This window comes from Sceloporus undulatus, chromosome 1 (assembly GCF_019175285.1).
Source record: "Sceloporus undulatus isolate JIND9_A2432 ecotype Alabama chromosome 1, SceUnd_v1.1, whole genome shotgun sequence".
NCBI classification, from domain to species: Eukaryota; Metazoa; Chordata; class Lepidosauria; order Squamata; family Phrynosomatidae; genus Sceloporus; species Sceloporus undulatus.
In genome coordinates, this window is record NC_056522.1 from 192697313 (window position 1) to 192721973 (window position 24661).

At 39.5% G+C, this 24661-nt stretch overlaps 3 protein-coding genes across 18 annotated transcripts in view; 2 read left to right on the forward strand and 1 right to left on the reverse strand.

Annotated features, from left to right (window-relative positions):
* The window catches only part of ANKRD44 (ankyrin repeat domain 44), a 188760-nt gene extending 172739 nt beyond the window's left edge, over positions 1 to 16021 (forward strand). For 5 of the 13 annotated variants that reach the window (XM_042446271.1, XM_042446274.1, XM_042446272.1 and 2 more), the window contains 2 exons: positions 3118 to 3209; positions 10051 to 16021. In XM_042446271.1, coding sequence (XP_042302205.1) covers positions 3118 to 3209; positions 10051 to 10319 — 361 coding nt within the window. In that variant the 3' untranslated portion in view covers positions 10320 to 16021. Of the gene's footprint in view, positions 1 to 3117; positions 3210 to 4543; positions 4612 to 8035; positions 9519 to 10050 lie in introns of those variants that run through there. The other 8 variants (XM_042446279.1, XM_042446282.1, XR_006101511.1 and 5 more) reach the window with 7 other exon arrangements.
* Positions 1 to 24661, reverse strand: part of LOC121919574 (coiled-coil domain-containing protein 150-like) — a 475343-nt gene that overhangs the window by 246407 nt on the left and 204275 nt on the right. The gene's annotated exons all lie outside the window — the stretch shown is intronic.
* PGAP1 (post-GPI attachment to proteins inositol deacylase 1) overlaps positions 16939 to 24661 on the forward strand; it is a 59989-nt gene continuing 52266 nt past the window's right edge. The window contains exon 1 of one of the 2 annotated variants that reach the window (XM_042446289.1): positions 16939 to 17031. Coding sequence is in view for 1 of the 2 variants with exons in the window: in XM_042446288.1 (XP_042302222.1) it covers positions 23817 to 23957 (141 nt within the window). In the remaining variant the exon portion in view is untranslated. Of the gene's footprint in view, positions 17032 to 23751; positions 23958 to 24661 lie in introns of those variants that run through there. The other variant, XM_042446288.1, reaches the window with a different exon arrangement.

Here is a 24661-nt window from a genome sequence, read left to right on the forward strand (position 1 = left end):
CCCACTGCTTTTGTCCAGAAGTTCAAGTCTGGATAGATGAAGAAGAAGTCCAGTGACTTTCTGTCAAATTACACCATGACAGCCAAGTTTCCACACTTTGTGCCACTCTCCATCCTGAACAGCCCAGTGTTTCTTTCTACTGGACCATGAATGCTTCCATCTCCCAGATCTCTCTACATCCTGGATGTCTTAGATTGTCTACCCACTATTCTACCAACACCTTCTCCTCCATTCTATGGTTGGCTCAAAAATTTCAATCAGATATGGAACTCCATCTCCATGGACTCGTGTACTTGACATCATGAGGAGAGGCTATGCCATCAAATTCAAGTCAGATTCTCCAATGAGACTCTTGCGATCTAGGTCTCCTTTCACTACTCCAGGATGTAGACACTCTTCTGTGTGTCTGCAGCCTGCCCAAATCCCAAGTTCATCAGGACTTTTTCTATCAGTACTTGATTGTTACCAAAAAGGATGGTGGACTGACCCCAATTCTGGTCTTGAGGGGTGTAAACCAGTATATTCATCCTCAGCACTTCAGAATGGTGACATTATCATCTATCATTCCATTGATGTAAGAAAGGGATTGGTACACCACTTTGGACCTAGTAGATCCCTACTTCCATATTTTGCTTCAGCCTTGTCACACATGTTTCATGTTGACTGACAACACCATGGTCATGTATTATCTAAACAAACATGATGGTACCCAATTTTGCACCCTCTTTTGTTTCACAGTTTGATGGTACGTACATTCAGAGAAACATCTCCATTTTCGCTGCCCATCTTCCCAAAGAAGAAAACGTCCTCACAGATACTCACAGTCAAAACACGCATTTGAGCCATGAGTGGAAGCTCCATCCTGAAATGCAGAAGTCATTTTTTCAGCAATGGGATATTCTGAGCTAGATCTGTTTGCTTCACCTCAGAATGCTTAGTGTGCAGAGTACTGTCCCAGGGTTCAGACAGGTGCAAAGTATCAAGTCCCAGGGTGCATCATGGCAGGTCATAAGAAGATGCCTTCCTCATCAGTTGGTATGCCGTCATGCTTTATGCCTTCCCTCTGTTCCTTTTTCTGACCAGAGTAATCATCAAAATTTGTTGGGATCAGTTGAGGTGCATCCTGATCACCACATGGTGGTCAAGGCAACTGTGGTTCATGCATCTTTTTCACCTATCCCAAGGAAAATGTGTTTGATTGCCACACAGACCAGATCTCCTCACCATGTACTATGGCCAGACATCCAAGTCTTGATACTCTCCACCTGTCTGCATGGAGAATCCTGCCGTAGGTGCCTGACCAGTTGCAGTGTGGGAGATTATCAATGCTGCTCATTGACCTTCTACCTGAAGATCCTACAACTAGTGGAAGAGGTTTGCTGATTTCCTGCTTCCATGGTTAATTGATATAGCTGAAGCTACTGATGCACATGAGTTGGACTTTTTACTGTCTTTGTCAAATCAAGGCCTCTCGTTGTCTTCAATTTGTTGCTACTTGGTTGCCATTTCATCACATTTTCATTTTCTTTGAAAGCCTTGTTTTATTATGTATTTATTTATTTATTTATTTCTGTGCTGCCTTTCCTCCCAGGAAGGGACCCAAGGTGGCTTATACATCCTTTGGTTAATTTTTTTTGTTGAAAGGATACAAGTATCTTTATTCCCCCAGTGTCATGCCCAATGGCCAACTGGGCTTTGGACTTGATGCTTGTCAGCTTTGTGGGAGACCCTTCGAGCCAATGGCAACATGTGATCTTTGACTCCTGTTGTGGAAAACTACCTTTCTCGTTGCCATTGTAACTGCAGAGTAGTGAACTTTGTGCCTTGCTGGTGGATGCACTGTATCTTTGGTTTCATCCAGACAGAGTTGTGTTGAGACTGGATATCACTTTCTTTCCAAATGTGGTGTTATCTTCAACATTGTATTGCCTTCCCTGTTTTGAAACCCACTTCAGACAGTGAGAGGTGCTGGTACTGTCACAGTGTATGGAGGGCATTATATATGGACAGGACTGCAGCTCTTTCTTCCTCTCCCAGACTGTTCGTTTGCTGCTCAGTATCCAGGAATTGACTGCCTATCTCCTCGCAACCATTTTCAAAGTGGGTGGCATCGGCTATCTGGTTTTCTTGAAAACTGGCTTGAAAGGACCTCCAACTTGGGTTCAAGCTTACTCCAGTAGGGTGGTTTCTGCCTCCTGTGCTTTCTTGGCTGGTATCCCAATCGAGGATAAAAGCCTATGACTTTTATGTCACATTACAGAGTGGACTTGAGGTCTCATGCTAACACCGTATTTGGGAAAGCTGTACCTCATTAATTCCTTACTTGAATGTACTGAACGAATGTTTATCTCTGTACCCTATGCTCAATACTTTTGAATCCAGCCTTATTTGAGTACCATGTTTTACTGTTTGGGGGTATTCTTCCTTACTTGGAAACTGTTAATTCTTCATTATTGTTTTATGAAATATTGGAGCAGGAGATAGTTGTGCTTATGCTTGTTGACTATATACATGTTTTTCAGTAAAGTTTGATCATTTGCATTCAAACTCTTCTCCTCCTCCTACTTCTTGTAACTTGCTAGTCTCCCAGATGTCTCTGAGTCACAGAGACCACAAAGAAAAAGGCCTGGCTGAACACATGTAGCTGTAGTTCTTCAAGCGTTCATCTGTGAACTCACACAACCATGCCCAGCCTCCCCTCATTATGTCTTGTTGGTCCACATGGATGTCTGCATTGGTGTAGTATGCAATTGATGGGTTTTGGCTGGAAACTCCTTATATAGGGCTGTCAGAGGTGGGCGGAGCTACCACCGAAACTTTTCAGAATGCTATAGAATGATCTGAAGGAAACATTGCCTGGGTGCAGAATAACCCAGTTGTGTAATTTCACAGATGACCACTCAAAGAACTACAGTTACAGGTATGCAACCTGTCCTTTTCAGTTCTGCAAATATGGCTTTCAACCTCTGGGGTTTGCTTTGGGATTTTTTGGACAAAGGGAGTTTAAATTTTTCAGATAAATGTTTTTATTATCCTGTATTCTGAGCTCGTAAACATGCTCTGCAGAGCTTTTGCAATGCATCAGTCTTATTTGAATCTAGATGTCATGTTTTCTAGACCTCTTCACATTGCTGCACAGAATGGTTTAAAGATGGTAGTTGAGGAGCTACTGGCAAAGGGGGCATGTGTACGAGCAGTAGATGAAAATGGTAAGTGAAGCATTCATATTGTCATTCAAGAATAATAACTCTCAGTCATTGTATAGCGCATGTATTTATATTTCTAAACTAAACATAAACTAGACAGGGTTAATTAGTATGCTAATGATAAAAAGATGATCAGTATACAATTTATTAGACAATATAAGCTCCTTCATCTATTACAACACCTTTTATTTAACATACATACAGCACTCCCCTTAATTTTTGTTTTGTTTTGCACCCATTGTTTGCAAGCAAATACGTTATATTATTTAATATTACCAGATTAGCATTTTTAGCTTTATAAAAAGCATCTGAAAATCTAACTTCTTGCATTGGAGACATTGTTAAAGCATAGTTGGAAGGGGGAAATCAACATGAGTTCAATTCCCCTGATTCATATTGAGACCAGAACAGCTTCCAGTTCTACCAACACAATATATGTGATAGATTACTGCCACCTGGTGGCCTTAGAGGCATCAACAATTACAGGTTGAGTTTACCTTCTCTGAAATACTAGTGACCAGAAGTGTTTGGATTTTGGATATTTTTTTATTTTGGAATACTTGTATTTGCATATAGGTATATAATGAGATAACTTGGAGGAGAGACCCAAGCCTAAAGCAAAAATTCATTTATCTTTCATATACACCTTATAAACACAGCTTGAAGATAATTTTATACAGTACTTGTAATAATTTTGTGCATGAAGCACAGTTTGTGCACACTGAACCATCAGAAAGCAAAATTGTCACTGTCTCAGCTACATATGAAAAACATTTTGGGTTTTGGAATATTTTGAATTTTGGAATTTCAGTTAAGGGAGACTCGACCTGTATTAATTAAAACAATAATGTCTAAAATCCGCAAAATAGCAAAACCTTTATTTGGCCAACCAAAAAATGTATAAATCATGCAAACTTTTGATGTTCCTCTGAATTCTTCATCAGGTAAAGGCATTAAAATCATATAAGATAAGGAAAATAAGTTATAATGTTATGACAATGTTCATAACATTTTATCAAGATGTTTTTGTTGTTGTCAGTTAAGAAGATCTGGAGGAATATCAATGCAGGCAGAGACCACTCCTCTTTTTGACCATGTGGACTCTGGGAGTAACTTCTGTTGCTTATGGAGTTGAAATTTTATTGCCTGGATTTAACAACTCTTTGTCTCCCAAATCCAACATAGCCAAAGAGAAGAGTGGCCTGTGCCTACACTGATATCTCTCCAAAGTATCCTAACTACAACAAAAACAACATCTTGACAAAATGTAGGCCTGTGGCTCTAACACTGTCATTTTTTTCTCTCCTTCTGTATGACTTTTAAATCCTTTTCCTGAGGAAAAAGCCAGTTCAGCTTTGAAAACTTGCACAATGTATGTTACGTATTTTCAGTTGGCCCAATAAAGGTACTGCTTTTTTGTGGGTTTTGGATTTTACTGTATTTTGTTGTATGGCCAACATGGCTACCCCTGGATATATTAATTATATGTATCTCACAGATGCTCTCATTCCCACTGTAAGTCTCAGTTCCCAGTTCTGAATAATGTTAAGGCATATTAAATTCTGTACTCTCCAACCCTTTTTGCTCTGGACTGTGTTACATGTCATAAATTGCTGAGCAGATGATATGAAAATAATGGCTACATGTCACTGAAAAGCATGTTCAGCTAGATCTAATGTATTTAGTTATACATGCTCATGGTGGTTTGGGGTGTAAATACTGTCCCTCATCTGCAAGGAAATCCATGCTAGGCATGTGAAAGTTTTCCTGTTATAAATCTTTCTGGGACACATGACATATCAGTCTTTGGGAATACTGAGAGTAGCTCTTTATGTCCCAGCTTTTCAGCCAGAGGCAGTAAAACCTATCTCTGGTGGTGTAATGGCAATAGTACAGCAGCATGACTACATTTTCTTCCCTGTAGTCTTTGATGTTACCTGAAAACTGGCTCCAGAGGGTTTCTTGGCCCTCCAGAGCAGGTTCTAAGGGTCTACAGGGGAAGTTCCAGGTACTGTCCCTGATTTGTACAATAATTTTATTGAGCCATCTTCCACAGAAATGGTATTGTCTGGTCTTGTTTCGCACCATTTTCTGTATTATTTCTGCAAGATAGGAAAAACATTCCTGAGAAAAAGCAGGCTCATTGTATGCCACTTTTTGTCTTGCTATTGCATTCTCCAGCACTCCCAAGATGACTGTTCCTCTGGGGTTTTGGCTACCTTTCCTAATTTGGAGACATCTGCAAATTTGATAAGCATGCTCTCTATTCCATCCTTCAAGCCATTTTTAAAAATGTTGAATAGCACTTGGTCCAGGACAGAACTTTGTGGCAACCCACTAGTCACTTCTCTCCAGGATAAGGAGGAACCATTGTTGAGTGCCTTTGGATTTGGTTGGTTAACCAATCGCAAATCCACCTAACATTGTCTGGCCCATATTTTACTAGCTTGTTTGCAAGAATATCAAGGGATACCTTGTCAAAGGCCTTACTGACAGGCCTTACTGCATTCCATCCGAAGCATTCCCTTCATCTAACAAGATTAGTCTGGCATGACTTGTTTTTGAGAAATCCATGCTGACATTCACTGATTGTGGTATTCCTAAGTGCTTATAGACTGTCTGTTTAATGATCTGTTCTAGGATTTTTCCTGATATTGATGTCAGGCTGACTAGGCAGTAATTGTTTGGGTCCTTCTGTCTCCTTTTTGAAGACAGGGACAATTTTTGCCCTCATTCAGCCTGCTGGGAGTTGTCCTGCTCTCTAGGAATTCTCAAAGATCATTGCCAGTGGTTCTGAAATTACTTCTGCTAGTTGTTTTAATACTCTTGGATGCAGTTCATCTCGCTCTGGAGACTTGAATTCATTTAGAATAGCTAGATATTCCTGTACTATCTCTTTATCTATTCTGTGCTGCATTTCTTCCACTGCTTCATCTGTTCCATATTCCCCAAGTTGAATATTGTTTTCCTTTTGGGAGAAGACCAGCACAAAGAAGTGTTGAGTAGTTCTGTCTTTTCTCTGTTCCCTGTTTGTATTTCACCACCCTCTCCATGCAGTGGCCCTGCCATTTCTTTGTTCTTCCTTTTGCTATGGACATAACCCAAAAAGCTCTTGTTATTGTTTTTAAACACCCTAGCAAGCCTGAGCTCATTCTGCACTTTAGCTTTTCTGACTTTCTCTCTACATGTGCTGGCTATTAATTTAAATTCCTCTTTGGTGATTTCCCTCCTTTTCCATTTCTTGTACATGCCCCTTTTAAATCTTAGCTCAGTTGAAATTTCTTTGGACATCCATCCTGGTTTCTTGAGACATCTCCCATTTTTCCTCTTCATTGGAGGTCACTGAAATTGTGCCTGCAGTATCTCATATTTAAGAAACTTCCATTCCTCATGAACTCCCTTCTCTTTTAGTATTCCTGACCACAGGATCACACCTAGTGTTTCTTTAAGTTTACTGAAATCAGTTTTCTTAAAGTCTGAAATGCATGTTTGACTATGCTTGGCTTTCGCCTTCTGTTGTATAACAAACTCCAGGAGAACCTGGTCATTCCCACTAAGGATCCTACCATTTCCACACAATTTACCAGGACAACCTTGTTGGTTGGGATCAGACCTAAAATAGCTGATCCCCTTGTTGCCTCTGCCAGTGAAATTGCCTGTAAGGCAAGTGAGGCATTTGTTAGACCTTATCCTCTTGGCAGAGCTTGAGTTTCAACAAATATCAGGATAGCTGAAATCTCCCATTACTATTCATCTCTCTTTTCTGAATGTGCGCTTATTTTTATGAAATAGCTGGTGTCAGCACACAGCAAAATTTGCACAGCTTATGATCATAATTGGATCAAAAAACTTCTAGCATCAGTTTTTTTTAGAACAGATTTACTGAGCTCCCTTTTACTATTAACATCATATGTTTAAGTAACATAATTATGACATAAACAGGTTATTTTTGATATGGGTGCATTACTATAGCTGGTACACAAATGTACTTTTGTTGTGTTGTTGCCACTGACTGATAGCTCTAGGTTAAACAGTACTGAAGGAAATTCCTGTCAGAATTGCTGTTATCTGCCTTCAAGTCAACTCCAACCTATGGTGACCCTCTCACAGGGTGGTGGTTGTTTGGCAAGATTTATTCAGAGGAGGTTTGCCATTGCCTTCCTCTAAGACTGGGAGAGTATGACTTGCCCACAGTCACCCAGTCAGTTTCCAAGGCTGACCTCAACCATGGTTTCATGAGCCCTGGTGATGCAGTGGTTAAGTGCTTGTACTGCAACCACAACATTGTGAGTTAGATCCCAGAGGGCTCCAGGTTGACGCAGCCTTCCATCCTTTCATAGGTTGGTAAAATGAGTACCCATCTTGTTGGGGGCAATTGGCTTACATATTGTAAACCACTTATAGAGTGCTGAGTTCACTATTACGTGGTATAGAAATGTAAATGATATTGCTATTGCTATTCAGAGTCCTGGTCCAACACTCAAGCCACTATACCATGCTGGCTGTGCTGATGGATAATTGTTCCAAAATACATGTTTTCCTGTAGACTGATTTTTTCCCCCATAACCAATCAGAGGAGGCAAAATGCTCAGACCAATACCACATTTTCCTTCAGGGCATAATCTATAATTCCAACCTGGCCCAGGAGTACTACTAGGCAGGGAGAAATTGCTTTCTCAGGCTGTGGAGGAGAGGTAACAGCAACACTCAGGCAAGAAGCCTCTTGACTTTTCTCACCCTCCTGAGCTGGTGCTCCAATGGTGGTGATACATACTTTCTGCTGGCCTGGATTGACTAGCACTGTCACCGTTGTTTTATCTCAATCACAGACAGCACCTTTGGGAAAGGTTCTTGACAGAATGAATAAGCAGAGACTATTCAGCCCAGGACATGCTTTCTAAAAGGCATGGTACAGGTACACTCTGCTCAAGCAGCACATATGTGCACTGCTTCAAATGCATTGCTTGAATGGACAGGGGGCAGACATGCAATGGCGTGGGAAGTGGTGGGTAGCAAAGTGTTAGAGAACAGCTGTATGTATGCCACACAGCCTGCCTTCACTCCCTAAGTTGGCCTGCCACCCTCAGGTGCAGTGGAGGATGCTGTCCTGTTGCCAGTGCTGAAGTAAGTTTCAAGTGCCTGTTCAGTTGGCTTCTGTGCATGAAAAGGACGCTGTTTTGTAATTCGCCTTGTGCAACCAGGTGGCTTAGCCTAGCCCTATTTAGTTCAACACCTTATGCATATATTTAAAAATGGCCTTTTAACTAGAATAGATGTTTGCTTGCATGGTAGCTGTATTTTGGCAGTCATGTTCTGTGTCATCTATTTTTTTCAGGGAACACCCCCCCCCTTTTATCTGGGAGGAAGCTCCATTGAATTTATCTTGGGAAAGAGGCAGTGTGGAAGGCAAAACTAACTTCTAACCAGTAGCATCACTGGGGGGAGTGCGGGGGGGGGGGGGAGGACGCACCAGGTGACACCCCAGAAGGTGCCACCCGTTTGTTTGCCCGCTCCCCATGAGTGTTGTTTTGGCCTGTGCAGGGGTTCCTCTGCCCCTGCAGAAGCTACTCAGGCCTGCGCCGGTAATCCTGGGTCCACACCAGCTCCCCCCAGGCCCATGCCATCTCTCCTTCTGATCATACCAGTTCTCCCTAGGCCCAGGTGGGTGCTCCCCGGGCTCACACCAGCTCTCTCTGGGCTGTGTCGGCTCTCTTTGGGCTTGCAGGGAAGCGGCTGCGGCCCTCACGAACATCCTTCCAGCCCAAGACTTTCAGAAACCCCACCGGAAGTCCAGGGCTGGAAGTTCTGCCCACCTCAGAAGTCCCACCCCCACACCAGGTGTCCCCCGTTGTGGGAACAACACTGTTCCTAACGAAGGTGTTTTTCCAGCTTCATATCCGCCATAGTTAGGGACCCATCTTTGTTTCACACATGGTTTCCCAAATAAATCACATGTAGAAAGAAGCTGGGTTGTTGGCTGGAGAAGCTTCAAGTGGCACATCAGCTGGGGACCTGATGACATTAGAGTATGTGTCCCTGAATTGCAAGACCATCAGGTCCATGAAGGGGCCAGTAGTAGGGAAGAAAGAATTAGACACCCCAAATAAAGTTTTCCCACTCCTGGTATGTGCTATAATCCAAATTATATTGTGATTCACACATTACATTTTGACTAAGATTATTCAGTTCCTGTTATTATTAATTATTTGGATTCTGTGTTTCTGTGATTTAGTTGTTTGGTTTTTTTACTTCAATAGAATCTTCGCTATACTACTGTTCATTTTGATAAATACTGCAGTCTTCCTAAATTAAAATACTGTTTGCTTAATAATAAAATAAATATAGTAGAATTATCCACTCATCATTATTTTAAATTATTTTGTCAAATTAATTTATGAAAAAAAATCCATAAAAATAATAATTTGTTCAAAAATATCTGATATTTTTCCATTTAGAATCCAAGTCATTGTTCTCAGAATGAGAGTTACTTGTATGATATGAATTAAGGCTGCATATGTCTTGATTCATCAAGTTGTTTTCAAATGAAATTATCTTTGTGGATTGTGTTTATTTTATTCTGTGGAGGCTGTAAATTGCCTGCTGCTTTATTTTTATTTATTTTTTAAAGTGCTTCTTATGGTCATGTAAGCTTAAACCACTTTGTGAATTGTGTTTTTTCCTAGCATGCCCAATTTTCAAAAGTAACACTGCCTTGCCTGCTGTGATTGTAACTAAACATACATTTCCAGGCTATAAATTCATCTAGAGATGTATCTGAGAAATGCTCAGATCTCTTGCTAGTAGCCCTAGTACTAACCATGGCTTTGTCTGCATTTGTGCCCAGGTCATACACCAGCCCTGGCTTGCGCTCCTAACAAAGACGTGGCTGACTGCCTGGCACTCATTTTGGCTACCATGATGCCTTTTTCTCCTTCCAGTACAATGATGGCTCTCAACTTCGTTTCTCTAAAAAAAGACAATTTGAGCAGGACTCATCTCTGCAATAGCTCCAGTATGAGTAGTGCCATTAACTCCTATAGTAAAACATTAAATAATGATGCGGGAGCAGAAAACGGATATAATGAAAATGATTCTGATTCTGAAACATTTTGATTTTAACATTCAGTGCTCCTTTCTTGGTTGCATTAAGTTGTTTTTCCCCCTTAAAAAGATCTGAATATCCCACCATTACAGTTGACCTACACTTATGATTGGTATGACTATACTTAGGCAATGAAAGGCTTACAACTGCAGTGGAGCCTTTCAGAAAAGTAAAGATTTTAAAATGCATTCTTGTTAATGTTCTACTACTTCCAGCTCTATTGTGCATTCCATAGGTCCTAAGGGCTTTTGTGGAAGTCTCTACCTCCTATTTTATGCAGAAAGCAAAAGCTGCCTTTTTCCATTTTAACAGCACAAGTAAACAGGAATCATTGTTTATATATAGTACTGTGTTAGCTATAGCATATTGTTAATACAGTGACATTTTTCCAGAATAGTGTTTGTAGCTCATAGGAAGAAACTTAGATCTTCCTTCACTTTATTGTCTGTTTTTAAGTCATATAGTCTGTTTTTCAGTATCTTTGTTATACAAACCAAAGGTAAAGCCACAGGTGTGTTTTGTTTTTGTTTTCTTTTGGGAGAACTGCCAGTATCATCACTTTCTATAGAAATTACAAATTCTAAATGGTACATGTTTTAAGCACTTAAGTACACAAAAGGCACTTTTAAAAGCCATTATAGCCACACTTTCATTTACAATTTGAAAATATTTAGGACCAAATCTTGCTTGTCTCCACTTGCAGCAAAGAGATTATTAAGGCAGATATGATTTGCCTTACTTTTTTTTTATTATTTGGCAAAAGCTTGCACGATTTATTTGCACTCTGCAGTTAAAAGACCCCCAGAAACATGTGTTGCCTGTGCTGTCAGGCAGTGATCAATTCTAAGAAAAATCATCTTAAAGGGATAATGCACGTAATACTTTCGATACTTCCCAGTTTACATTTATTTTGTTTTTACTTCAGGATTTCTAAATGGTGTTGTAGTTTTTATCTTCAGCATTACCCACTTTTAAAATCTGTAATGTATGAGTATATCAAGTTGCTGTACACTATTACTTTTGCTATAATTACTATTAATGTGCTAAGATATACAGAGCAGATAAAACCAAAACACACACAAAACAGAAGAGTCAAGCAGTCGTCAGAAAATTCGTAAGGGAATTGTGACATACTAAAAAGGCCTGCTAACATCAGCTCACTTATTAAACATCTGCATTATGAATATCTACTCCTTCTGCCAAAGTTTCTAGGTCAAACGGACCCTGTTCTTCACCTGAGAAAGATGTACAGAAAGAAGAATGACACTCTTAAAATACAAAGAACTAACCAGCTATATCACGAGGACCAAAAGGCTTCAGTATCATAAATGAGAAGACTTTGTTATTTTTTTAATAATGCAGGTGAAAAATAACTTTTCTAATCACACATGCACACACAGTGTTTTATGTAATTAAAAAAAACTTGGTTGTATTGTACACTTAAAGACACAAATTTCTAGTAGATACTTGGACATTTGTAACTGATAATGCTGTGTTGATCACAATTTATTTTTCCAGACTAGATAATGTTCATACTTTTAATGTTCAATGCGTTTATATTTATTTGAAATGAAACAAGTGCCCAGAAAAAAAAATGACCATGGTTTGTTCTACTCTTTAGCTCTTTTATGTCTTACTAGCTATGAATTTAGGCCTAGTATATTGGATTTGATAGGAAAAAGATATGGGTACATGATGCAGCTACAGTTTCTCGTTCTTATACAGCAAGCTGGGTGTAAAAGAAAGAGCAGCTCTGTTTATGCCTAGTTGGGCAGTAGGGAGTAAAGATATATGATGTGTGATTAATAGTATTGATTGCCAGGAGTAAGTCCATTCCTTCAATAAGGAAATGGTGCTCCATGTTTCATAATACAAACCAAAAGGCTAACAGTAGAGTCAGAAGGGAATAACCCTTTTTCTTTCTTTGGAGCAAAATATATTACATCTGCTTACCATGAAGATTAAAAAGAGAAAAGTTTTAAACAGAGAATTTATCTTCATCCCATAACGTATGAGAGATCTTTTAACCCCACTGCATGATTTGCACAGAGGTAGACCTACAACATAGTCCTTGTAGGAGGTTGTTCTTTGTATGATAGTAAAAAATGATCCCTCCTCTTAACTGTTTACATTTTCTTTCTGTAGACAAAAAGCAATTGGGTAAGAAATGCTGGGATAACTGAATCCTTCATTTTGGAGTATGTATTTTTGTTGTTGTTCTTACCAATGTTACATATTGAGGCAAGCCAGATTTGAGTGGCCATATAATACTCACTTTTGATTCTGAAATCAAAAAGATAATGGCACAAAAATATACCGCAAGAAATATATCAGTTTTTGCTACTGGAGTAATTTTTGTCAGTGTTGACATATTAAGAAAAAAAAATTCTGCAGGGATTTTTTTTAAAGTGTAGATACAATACAAACAAGCAGAATTAAGTGCAGGTCTGTAACTGCACTATGGCTTTACTTTGGGAATATTTACTGGCCTAAGTGTGATAATTCCCGCACCAAAAAAAATTATGATAGTTTATTTGATTTTGTTCCATGAATGTTAACAAAGTTCTGCATTCATGAGCAAATCACTTTTTGAGTCTGAGGGTTGAATCCAGATGTACAACATGTACAGCAAGGCTGGTGGAACCAAATTCCCTGTCCTATCTCTCTACAATAGCCCCGCCACCTGAAAATGTTACATACAGAATAGGGTCAGAGGCCCCTGCTGAATGGTTGTGGGGTGCCAATCCCCCCCCCCCCATGATATACAAACATAATTTATGGGCAGAGCCCTTGACCTGTGGAAGGAATGGCCTGAAACCAACCCCAATGTCTTGAAGCAGTTTTACACATTTTTATTTTGGTGAGGAAATAAGTGTGCATGTTGCATGCATGCTTGTTTAAACTGCCACTGTCTTCAACAAAATCTCTTCCCAGTTGCCACTTATATGTGTTTTAAAGAAGAGGGCAGCATTTATGCAGAAGCCACCCCTGATTGTGGGCTTGGATTTTACTACGGTCCTGACAAAGTGGGTTCAGGCTATAGGGCACCATAAAACACAATGCTGGGCTTTCCAGTGAATCCCTGACTGCAAGATGTAGCCACAAACATGTCAAGCAGTGAGAGCAACAACTTTTATGGAATACAATAGATGAGACTGTTATGGCAGGACAGTTCTGGAAACTGAAACAAGCAGCAAGTTGTGCTTGACATGCACTTTTAAGAAGGGGAATGCGTCTGTAACATGTGATGTAATAATTTCTGTCTAGACTGATGATGCATGCTAAAAATTTGTTTTGTCTAGACTCTAGAAAGATATCAGATCCTTCAGTATGTAAGACAGGAGAACATGTTTGGTCTAGGAGAGTAAGAAGTCCCATTTTGGAGGAAAGGCAGGATATACATCAAATAAGTAAATAAATATTGACAGTATTTCATAAAACAAAGTTTAAAAATCCAACTTGAGTAAGAACAATCTTAAATGTTTTGTTTTTCTGAGAATGTCTGCAATGGTTAAAGTAATAGTTTCTATGCAGTGTCAGGAGAGGTAATTAAAGGAACATAAATGACCAAGGAAGAAAAATCACATGCTGTCTGCTGGTGAGAGCTACACAATCATGGTAATCCCATCTACTAGATTTTGTTTTACTTCATAGATGAGATTGATGGGAAGTTCAGGTGTGAATGTATATGTCCACTCCTGCAATGCTGTGTGTCACACAAAGTAATATTTTCTATTTTGGTTACCCTCGAGTGACTTAATACATTCCTCAACAGATCAGTTGGAAGTAATTAGGGGATTGCTTTTTGCACATTTTCATGCAAGTAAGCATCGCTGAATAAAGTTAGGAGTTGATCATATGGAATGGATTCTATGCAGAAACAGGATATAAAAATCTGGAAAAACCTTGAAAAGTGGGTTGATTTTCAGAAACATCAGGGTTAATAAGCAATAATATGACATTAACCCCGAATGGAAAGTTGACAAAGCCCATTCTTTTTACTTTCGGGATTTTCTGAGTGGGTTTTGTCTGCTTTCCATTTCAGTTAATATCGCATTTATGCTCATTAACCCTTACATCGTGTGAAAATCAACCTGCTTTTGCAGATTTTGTGCTCTTTCTGTTTTGGTTAACCCCCAACATTGTCTGAAAATCTACCTGCTTTTGTGGCTTTTTTCCAGTTTAAGTTCAGTTCCTGTACGGGATCCATCCTGTGTGATAAACTTCTCAGACTACCACATTCATGTGTTTAGGACTGAGTTGAATAGTGTGTCATACATTTCTTCCCCACCACTAATCCCAAATCTGTTGGAAAGACAATGTTTTAAATTAGTCAGTTGCAATATTTTTATAGTATATTATTTGCATATAAAAAAAGAAAAGTGAAATCCACAACTATGAAAAAGAAATGATGAGATATTTGCAATCAGCTTCAGTGGGGTATGGATTACACTCTAATTGTTCTTTTATCTAAATGGCAATACTGTTTTGTAGTAGACAAGGTACTGTATTTAAGCTATAGTAAGTATCAGGTTTGGTCTGGTTTGATTTGTTAAAGCTTTCATTGTCAGAAGTTAAATGTTGTTTGTTTCACTGATATCAGTGGAACTTGCTTTCAAATACAGTAAATGTGTTTAGGACAGAGAAGCATGGCCTGGATGATGAGTAGTAATGCATGCATCCTCTCTACATTCATATTTCTGCATTGACAACTCCTATTTAATTCTCGTGGAACTTCAACTGCAGGGTTGTAATGCATGGCACTTACTGCTTGCTGATCTCTGTTGTTTCAACTGTAAGATGAAATAGCTCAGGGGATTTCTGTTTATCACTACTAAAAGGGCACCATGTTATGTTTTGGTACTTCTTGCAGCAAACAACTGCTGTATTTAACTATGAATTATGTATGACAAAAGCTTAAACTCATTTTTGTCTACTCTGTTTAGAAACTTGATGATGTAACTGGGTTTCATCTTTTAAGAAACTTTTAGAGTGCCTTTTTATATTTGTGTATGCTGAGTATGTATTGTGAATATGTCCTTCTTTCATTTGAGTGATACTGAAGCAATATAATACCTATACATTTTCATTTCAAATCTTATTTGAATGTTTTTCCTTTTTTTAAAAAAATTCTACTTGCTAAATTGTGCATAACTTTTTGAAGTGCTGCAAACACTTTCTTATTACACAAAGAAAACCTTAGGTCAGTGTTATTGGGAAGGGTGTTTTAAAATGGTGACAATCTTGAGTGTGTATAAAATACAATTATATGTGTTTGTAATGCAGTGATATACATATTAAAAGCCAATATCTAATGTTTTGTAGTTTTGTCTCCATATTTTATGCTTTTAGCATGTGCAATATATCTTTACAAACCATGGTGATATGAATCTGGTGCCAGTGTTACATTTTGTATGAAATGTTTGTAATAAACAGTATGAAATATTGTTGAATGGTTTCAGTGAGTTTGTTGCTAATTTTTTTTTAATGTAACTGATCTATAATGATTTTTAAAAGTTAAGTTAGATGATTGTACAAAATGGGTGTGAGAGATTAATTTGGGACCCCAGCCTAATCTTATTCAAGCACAGTTTAAAAACTTTTTCAACTACTGAATGCTGTATTAATTGTAACGGCATATCCTAACTGCAAATAAATACTGAAATACATTCAAATTGATATTTTTACAAATAAATGGTACAAATAAACTTGAGTCTGTTTGTTAGTACTTCTGCCTGTTTTCAGGTTTCTGTATATGTACACATGTTGTAAAACACATAATAGAATAAAAACAGCAACTAGTAAATTTCATGAGTAAAGCTTACTGAACAGTTTCTAAAAGTACATGATAAAAAGCTACCAACGTGTATAAAAGTACATTCTCTGTAATATAATGGACTCCTGTCTTCTGCGCTGGCACAAGGGGAAACAACCTATGTGACATAAAACAATATCACACTACATAGTTATAGCACTATCATTCCACTTTAACCTCTGTGCCTGCCTCCTGTGGAATCCTGGGATTTGCAGTTTAGAAAAGGGCATTTAGAATTCTCAGCCAGAGAGCTCTTAAGCCTCACTGAACTACAAACCCCATAATTCCATAGGAGGCAGCCATAAGAATTAAAGTTGAATAACAGAGTTGTAACAGCTTAGTGTGACATTGTTTATGGATTGCTCCTATGCACTTGCAAGGATGATACGTTCACAGTGAGTACCAACAGATCACTTAAAAAAATATTAAATTATTATGTCATACTTCGTTCTATTTATGATAGTAATATCAATAATTACTATAGCCTAATCCAGTTTATCACATCAGTTTACATAAAAGTGTTGCTAAAATGTACTCGGGAATTAACTAAACTGCCAAATTTACTAAAAGAGAAAATTCATGTCCAGGCAGGGAAGGGACAAATGGAGAAAGGAAGCTAAATGACATCAAACAAAATACCTGTCCTCTGCACTCATTTGTCTCTGATGGTGGGAAAGATACAAAAATGATCCTCTCCCAAATGTCTTTTGGGAACTCCTCAATGTAGGGCCCTCCAGATGTTTTTCACTGTAATTTCCAACCCTGCTGATACCTGCCTCTTGTATGGGATGATGCTGTTTGGAATATATTGGATCCACAATTACCATGGAACTTGAGAACAAGAGGGAATAATATTCTGCAAATAACAGCATGGGAAAAGCATTCTGAACAGTCTCCACACAGAACAGGTGTGTACCTATACAATCTGACAAAGGTCAATTTTCTAGGTAAAATAATAATGCATTCAATGTATTTGCTCTTTGATTTCTTCTAACATAACATGTATGCTATTGAACATATACTGGTGATAGAAAACCCTAACTATAAACCCTAACCCTAAACGTTAAACCATAACCCTAACACTTAATACTAACCGTAAACCCTAATCTTAACCCCTAACCCTAACCCTGGTGAACTGGTGTGGATTTATAGGGAGTCCTACATCTGTAGGATGTATCCTGCATTTTCAGCTTGCCCAATCATGCCAGCTGCAGACCTATTTCTTAATAAAATCTATTGACTTCAATGGAAATCCCATCACACCAGAAGCAATTTCAATTTGAAACACACCTACCACAAGCCAAACATTTTCACCTATCAGCGTAAGACATATTTCTTAGTGAAATTGCTTGTCTTCGACAGGAATGGTGTTTTCGTTTTTGGAGGACTTTCAACCCTAAATCATAAACACTAACCCTTACCCTTAATCCTAACCCTTACCATAACCCTAACCCTAAAGCCTAACACCTAAACCCAAACCCTAACCCTGGTGAGCTGGTGTGGATTTATTGGGAGTCCTACATTTTCAGGTTGTGCCATCCTATCCACTGAAGACCTGTTTCTTAATGAACTCAGTTGTCTTTTACCATGCTGTTTTTTTTCCACTTTTGGAAGTCTTTCAACAGAGGTGGGATGGAGACTCTTCAGGAGTCATTCAGGTGGATATATTTCTCCCTGGAAGGATGTTGAACTAGGTGGCTTTGGCCTTTCTTCCAAGTCTAAGATTCTTTCATTGTCTTAACTGGCATTTTAGAATGAAAGTGTCAGAAGAGAAGGCGGGGGCCTTTCAGTGGAACAAAAAGGCTGTCATCGGCAGGGGAAAAACTCACCCTGGATATTCTGTCTACAAGTGATACTTTGCTCCAGTATAGTATTTCACAACTGTATTTTCCTCAAAATATGTGGCAAGGCTTCAGTATTTGAGGTGCCTTTTTTTGCACACACATCAAATAACCTCAACCCCAACTATATAAGTAAATTAGTTACAGCATTTTTATTTAAGAATAGGCAATTCTGTAAACAAGTCTTGAGAACGGAACAATTGCAATTCATATACAGTACACATATTTTAATATAAGTTTTAAAAAATTCTTACAAGATACATAGATACCAACACAGGATTTAGCTGCATGGATATCCTGACCCACTGACTTTATTCATCCTTCCTTTATTTACATCTTAATTTTGTTCTCTATCCATCACCTCCCTAGTGCAGATGGTAATTTTCAATATCAATGGGGCATGACTTGACTTTGCTTTACGCTTTAATGGAGCTGTCCAGAGTCACTATATTATTTTGGGGACTGGGTGATGTACCTTTGAAGTTCAGAGTAAAACCAAATTGGTTTCACTATGCACTGACATCAACTACTAGGAAAAGGGTGGTAGTCATGTAGCCTCCAGATGTTCTTGGACTACAAACCCAGCATAGTCAGTGATGAGGAATGATGAGAGTTGTGATTCAACAACATCTGGGGGAGCTGCATGATTACCATCCCTGCACTGGGGCCTCTATCACAGGGAAGGGCAACAACATGGATATTTTTGGACTACAGTCTTTTGGTCCCTCACCAATGGGCATATTACCATTGGCTGTGTCCGATAACACGTGAAAAGCTATAGCTGCCCATTCCTAATTTACTTCCTCATCATAAAACCCTGTAATAGGTTCACCTTAGAGTCATAACTCTGAAATGAATTGAAGGGACAGCATCATCAACAACATGAAAGGCAAATCTGTCAATAGCCAGAATCAAAGTGGACTTTGGCAATCTGGCCACTGCTAGAAACAAAATGCTAGGCTGGAGTTATATTGAATTTCCAGTTCTCTAGCACAGAAGCTAATGGGTAGAAAAATATACTTCTTTACTAGAAGAACATCAGTTTCACATTTGAGATTACAGGCTGAGTCTCCCGTATCCAAAATGCCTGAGACTAGAAGTGGTTTGGGTTTAAGATTTTGGAATACCTGTATTTGCATATATGTACATAATGAGATATCTTGGAGATGGGACCAAAGTCTAAACACTAAATTCATTTATGTTTCATATAAACCTTACACACATACCCTGAGAGTACTTTTATACAATACTTTAATAATATTGTGCAGGTAACAGTGTTTATGTACCATCAGGAATCAAAGGTTTCACTATCTCAGCCCCTTTTGAAAATGGTTTCCATTTTTGGAATATTTTTGAAATACAGATAAGGGAGACTCAGCCTGTGTTTAAGAACTTTTAGGTGGAGATTATCTGGATCTGGTGATCTATTAATTTTTAATTTGTTAATATATTTTAGCACTTCATCTCATATCCCAACTTGCCTCAGTGTTTAGGACTCCATTTGTGAAAAAGTCAGCTTATCAACACAAGTGTCTGGTCCAATTCAGCTTCTTTCCAATTTCCCTGGTCTTTCCCTTAGTACACATTTCAAAATGTTTCTACCAACTGCCTCCCTTCCTGATTTCTTGCTTCTGATGTATCTACATACATTTAAAGGAATGTTATGACTGGTCCTAATGGGCTGTATCTCCCAGCATTATGGGAGCAGAAGCACATTTACAAACTGTATGTATAAATGTGTGCTTTCAAGTTGTTTTTTACTTATGGCCACCCTATCAAGGGGTTTCTTGGCAAGATGTGTTAAGAGGAGGTTTGCCATTGCTTTCATCTGAGACAATGCACTGAAGAACATATTCCGGGGTAGCTGTATTGGCCCTACAGCAAACTACAATAACACCAAAATCCACAAAACAGCAATATCTTTATTGGACCAACCAAAATGCAAAAGATACATGATGCAAGCTTTTGAGACTCAAGTGTGGCATCTTTCCCGAAGAAGCCAATGGAGCTTGAAAGCTTGCAACATATATTTTGTGCATTTTGGTTGGCCCCATAAATGTATCTCTGTTTTGTGGATTTGGGATGCTATTGTACTTTACTGTTTGTTGTTGTGTGTGGCTTTAATTTAACCCTAAGGCCATGGGGGTTTCTTGGCAAGTTTCTTTGGAGGGCTTTTGCCATTGTGTGTGTTGTGTGCCTTCAAGTTATTTCTGACTTACAGCAACCCTACTATAATGGGTTTTTCATCACAGGATTTGTTCAAAGAAGGATTACCACTGCCTTCCCCTGAGACAGATCATTTGACTACAAAACACCAAAGAACCTATCTGTGGTAGCTGTGTTGGCTATACAGAAAAGTACCGTAACACCCCAAAACCACAAAACAGTGATACCTTTATGGGACCAACCAAAATGCACAAAATACATGATGCAAGCTTTCAGGGATAAATTGGAGCACCTTTGCCTGAGGAAAAAGCCAGTTTAGCTTGAAAGCATGCAATGTGTATTTTTTGCATTTTGGTTGGCCCTATATAGGAATCACTGTTTTGTGGATTCGGGATATTTATTTATTTAATATGTTGCCTTTCTCCCTGTTGGAACCCAAGGCAGTTCACAGACCTTTAAAAAAAACTCAGTAAAATTAGAAACAATTAAACTCTATACACAATATAAAAGCACATTAAAATATACAAAACTTAAAAGGATAACTAAAACCCACCAGCTCCATAAAAACCACTCTCATATGACTTATTGTTCTATGTTGTTGTATGTTATTGTACTTGGTTGCTGTTGTTGTTATTGTGGCCTTCAAGTCATTTCAAATTTATGGCGATTTTAGTTGACCCAGTCCTGGGGTTTACATGGCAAGATTTGTTCAGAGGAGGTTTGCCATTGCCTTCCCCTGAGGCTGCAAGAATGTGACTTGGCCCAAAGTACTTAGCAAAAACAAGCAAGCTTTCGGGGTAGCGGTGTTGGTCATACAGCAAGGAATCATAACATCCCAAATCCATAAAAGAGTGGTACTTTTATGGGTCCAACCAAAATGAACAAAATACTTGTGCTTTGTTGCAAGCTTTTTGGGTTCAATTGTCACGCCTTTCCCTGAGGGAGAAGCCAGTGTAGCTTGAAAGCTTGCAACATGTATTTTGTGCATTTTGGTTGGGCCCATAAAAGAGTTATTGTACTTTGATTATTTATTATTTTATTTATTTACAGTATTTATACCCTGCCCTTCAGCCCTAAAGGCTCTCAGAGCGGCTTACAATTATTATTATGTGGTCCCCTGCCCTCGGGCTTACAATCTAAAAAGACATGACACAAAAAGGAGAAGGGAATGGTGGTGGGGAAGGGGTTCAGGTCCAGCAGTTCTTCTCTCCCTCTGAGGCCTGGACCAAGGCAGATGGACTGGAGGGAGGGCTCTGCTTCTTAATCTAGATGGAGCTGGGCCTGCTTCCCTCTCTTCAAGGATGGATGGCACCAGATGGGCTGCCAAGTTATTTCCAACTTATGGAGACCCTTAGCCGACCCTATCCTGGGGTCTTCTTAGCAGGATTTGTTCAGAGGAGGTTTGCCATTGCCTTCCCCTGAGGCTGAGAGAGTGTGAGTTGGCCCAAGGTACTTTAACACCCGCCAAATTGGCAGAGGTGCCCTGCCCTTTATGGCACTCCCAATGTTCCTAACATGGCAGAATATTCTTTCTCTCTGTCTCCCTCCCTCAGAAGCCTGCTCTCCCAAAAAACATTTAGAAATAGCAGTGCTGGCATATAGCAAATCCTATAACATCCAAATGATGACACCTTTATTGGGCCAACTAAAATGCACCATTACATGTTGCAAGCTTTCGAGGTCACACTGGATTCTTCATCAGGCAAACAGGAGAAAGAAATTGAAGATGTTAGTCATAAGCCAGTGTTTTCTGTTTCTGGTCTTAGTTCAGATGGTAGTGTAGCAGAAATCAGGGACTGGAGACCTTTGGCGTCAGGAAAACGAGTTTCTTTATTGCAAAAGTAACGCCATAGGGTTCAGCGCAGGAATTACTTTCCAAAAAGCTGCTGATCCCCTGAGTCCCAGATACTGAAGGTTTTTTTATAAGGTTTCACATATTCAAGAAGCAGCTCCCTCTTCCTTCCTCCTAATTTCACAAGATTTAGCAACTCCTAGTTTATTGTTTATAGAACAAGAAATGTTATTAGAACAGAGGAGATGTTTGTAGAACAGGGAGTATTATCACAGTATACTTTTATGTCCCAAATGTGGAACACCACACGAGTCTGACGAAGGATAGGCAGAGAATATTATTATTATTATTATTATTATACTTGTTTAGGGTCTCATGCAGCTCTCTAGCCTGACCCCAAATAGCGACTGTAAAAGTTCATTTTTGTAAGCTCAAGGTATGCCATGTTTCCCCAAAACACAGTCTTATATTTATTTTTCCTCAAGAAGACACACCATGGCTTATTTTCAGGGGGTCTCTTGTTTTTATTAAGTATGGCACAACAATCTACATTTATTCAAATATAGTTAAGTTGTCTTCTTCTGGAACATCATAATAACTCTCCAAACACATTATTTCCACCCTGAATTTCTTGTGGCTCCATTTCCTTTAGAACCATTGGCTCCAATCTATGACAAAAGGAGGTAATGGCAGATACAAATAACTGGAGTGTGGAAAGAATATATAAGTTAGGACCACCTGTCCAGAAAATTTACATTGGAAGTCATCTAAATGATTATGTTAGTTATGTATTTGATAAGGAGGAGACTGGAATCCAAGTTTATGTTTGTTTCGAATATCTAAGATATGTATGTTAAACAAGAAAGTGATGAAATGTAATATATATATATATATATATGCGCTAATGATAAAAAAAAGTATTGTGCAAATGTTTAGAAATCCTGCTTCGTCTTATTTTATGGGTATGTCTTGTTTTGAGGGGAAAACGGTACATACAATCATTTATCTACTTCAGCAGGGAGGTTTCCAAAGGAGGGCGACTAAAATGGTGAAAGGTATGGAAACCATGCCCTATGAGGAACGACTCAGGGAGCTGGGTATGTTTAGCCTGGAGAAAAGAAGGTTAAGAGGTGATATGATAGCCCTGTTTAAATATTTGAAGGGATGTCATATAGAGGAGGGAGCAAGCTTGTTTTCTGCTGCTCCAGAGAACAGAAACCGGAACAATGGATGCAAGCTGCAGGAAACGAGATTCCTCCTCAACATTAGGAGGAACTTCCTGACAGTAACAAACTCCTTTGGAGTGTAGTGGAGTCTCCTTCCTTGAAGGTCTTTAAGCAGAGGCTGGATGGCCATCTTTCACAGGGGATGCTTTGATTGAGATTTCCTGCATGGCAGAATGGGGTTGGCCTGGATCAGGGCCCTTGGGGTCTCTTCCAACTCTATGGTTCTATAAATATCTATAAATATCATTCCATAAATGTGCAGGCTGACACACACCCTTTTTATTTGTCTTTTATTTTTTGGGACCATGGGGGGGGGTCACTGTTAGATTTCCAAAGCCAAGGAAATTGAGTGCCCATTTGCAATTCCAGGAAGATGTTTCCTTGGGACCCAGCATGGTGGCTCCTTCTGGGCAAAGAGGGGGATGCCCACTTCCGCTCCCAAGATGGCGCCCGGAGCCTACCACTTCCTCTCCCCCTCCTAAAATGGCGCCTCCCTCCCTTCCCTTCCGACCTCCCTAAGATGGCGCCAGGCCCCACCACACTCCCTCTCTCCTTATTCCCGCCTCTTTGCCTTCCCCTTCCCCAGCTCCTCCCCACAAGGCAGGGCAGCCCAGTGAACCAGCCAGGGAGGGAGTGGATGTGGAGCCAGGGCCAAGAGAGGGGCAGCCATGGGCGAGGCGGCGGCGGCGGCGGGAGTGCTTTACGGGGCTCTGATGGCGCTGGTGCTGCTGGGCGCCCGGGAGGTGCTGGTCCAGTACGAGGAGAACCGATGCAGCATGACCTACATGTTCGAGCACCCAGAGTATCTGGTGAGAAGGAGCAGCAGCAGCAGCAGCAGCCCCTGCACAGAGTGGCTCTCTCTTTGGGGATCTGAGCGTGGTGGTGATGGGGGGGTGTTCCTGTGAGTTGGTGGGTTGGTTGTATATATGTGTGTGAGGTATATGGGTGCTTCGTTATTTGTGTGTGGGGAGTGTTTCTATGTGTGTGTTGTATATGTGTGTGTATGAGGCATGTGTGTTAGGTGTGTGTGTTGTATATATATATGTGTGTGTATGAGGCATGTGTGTTAGGTGTGTGTTGTATATATGTGTAGGATATGTTTATGTGTGGAGTGTGTTTGCGTATATGTGGAGTTTTTTTCTTACATATATGTGTGGAGAGTATTGCTGTATCTGGGATATGTATGTATTTATTTATTTATATTTATTTATATCCCGCCTTTCTCCCAAAGTGGGACCCAAGGCGGCTCACATATACAGTATGTGTGGATGGAGTTTCTGTATCTGCGGGATATGTAGTTGTATATATGTGTGGGGTGTGTTTCTGTATCTGGGATATGTAGTTGTATATACGTTTGGGGGGTGTTTTTGTGTGCATGGGATATGTAGTTGTATATATGTGTGGGGAGTGTTTCTGTATGTGTGGGATATGCACTTGTATATGTGTGTGGGAGTGTCTATGTGTGTGAGAGGGAGATGTGTGGAATATGTTTCTGTAAGTGTGGGATATGTAG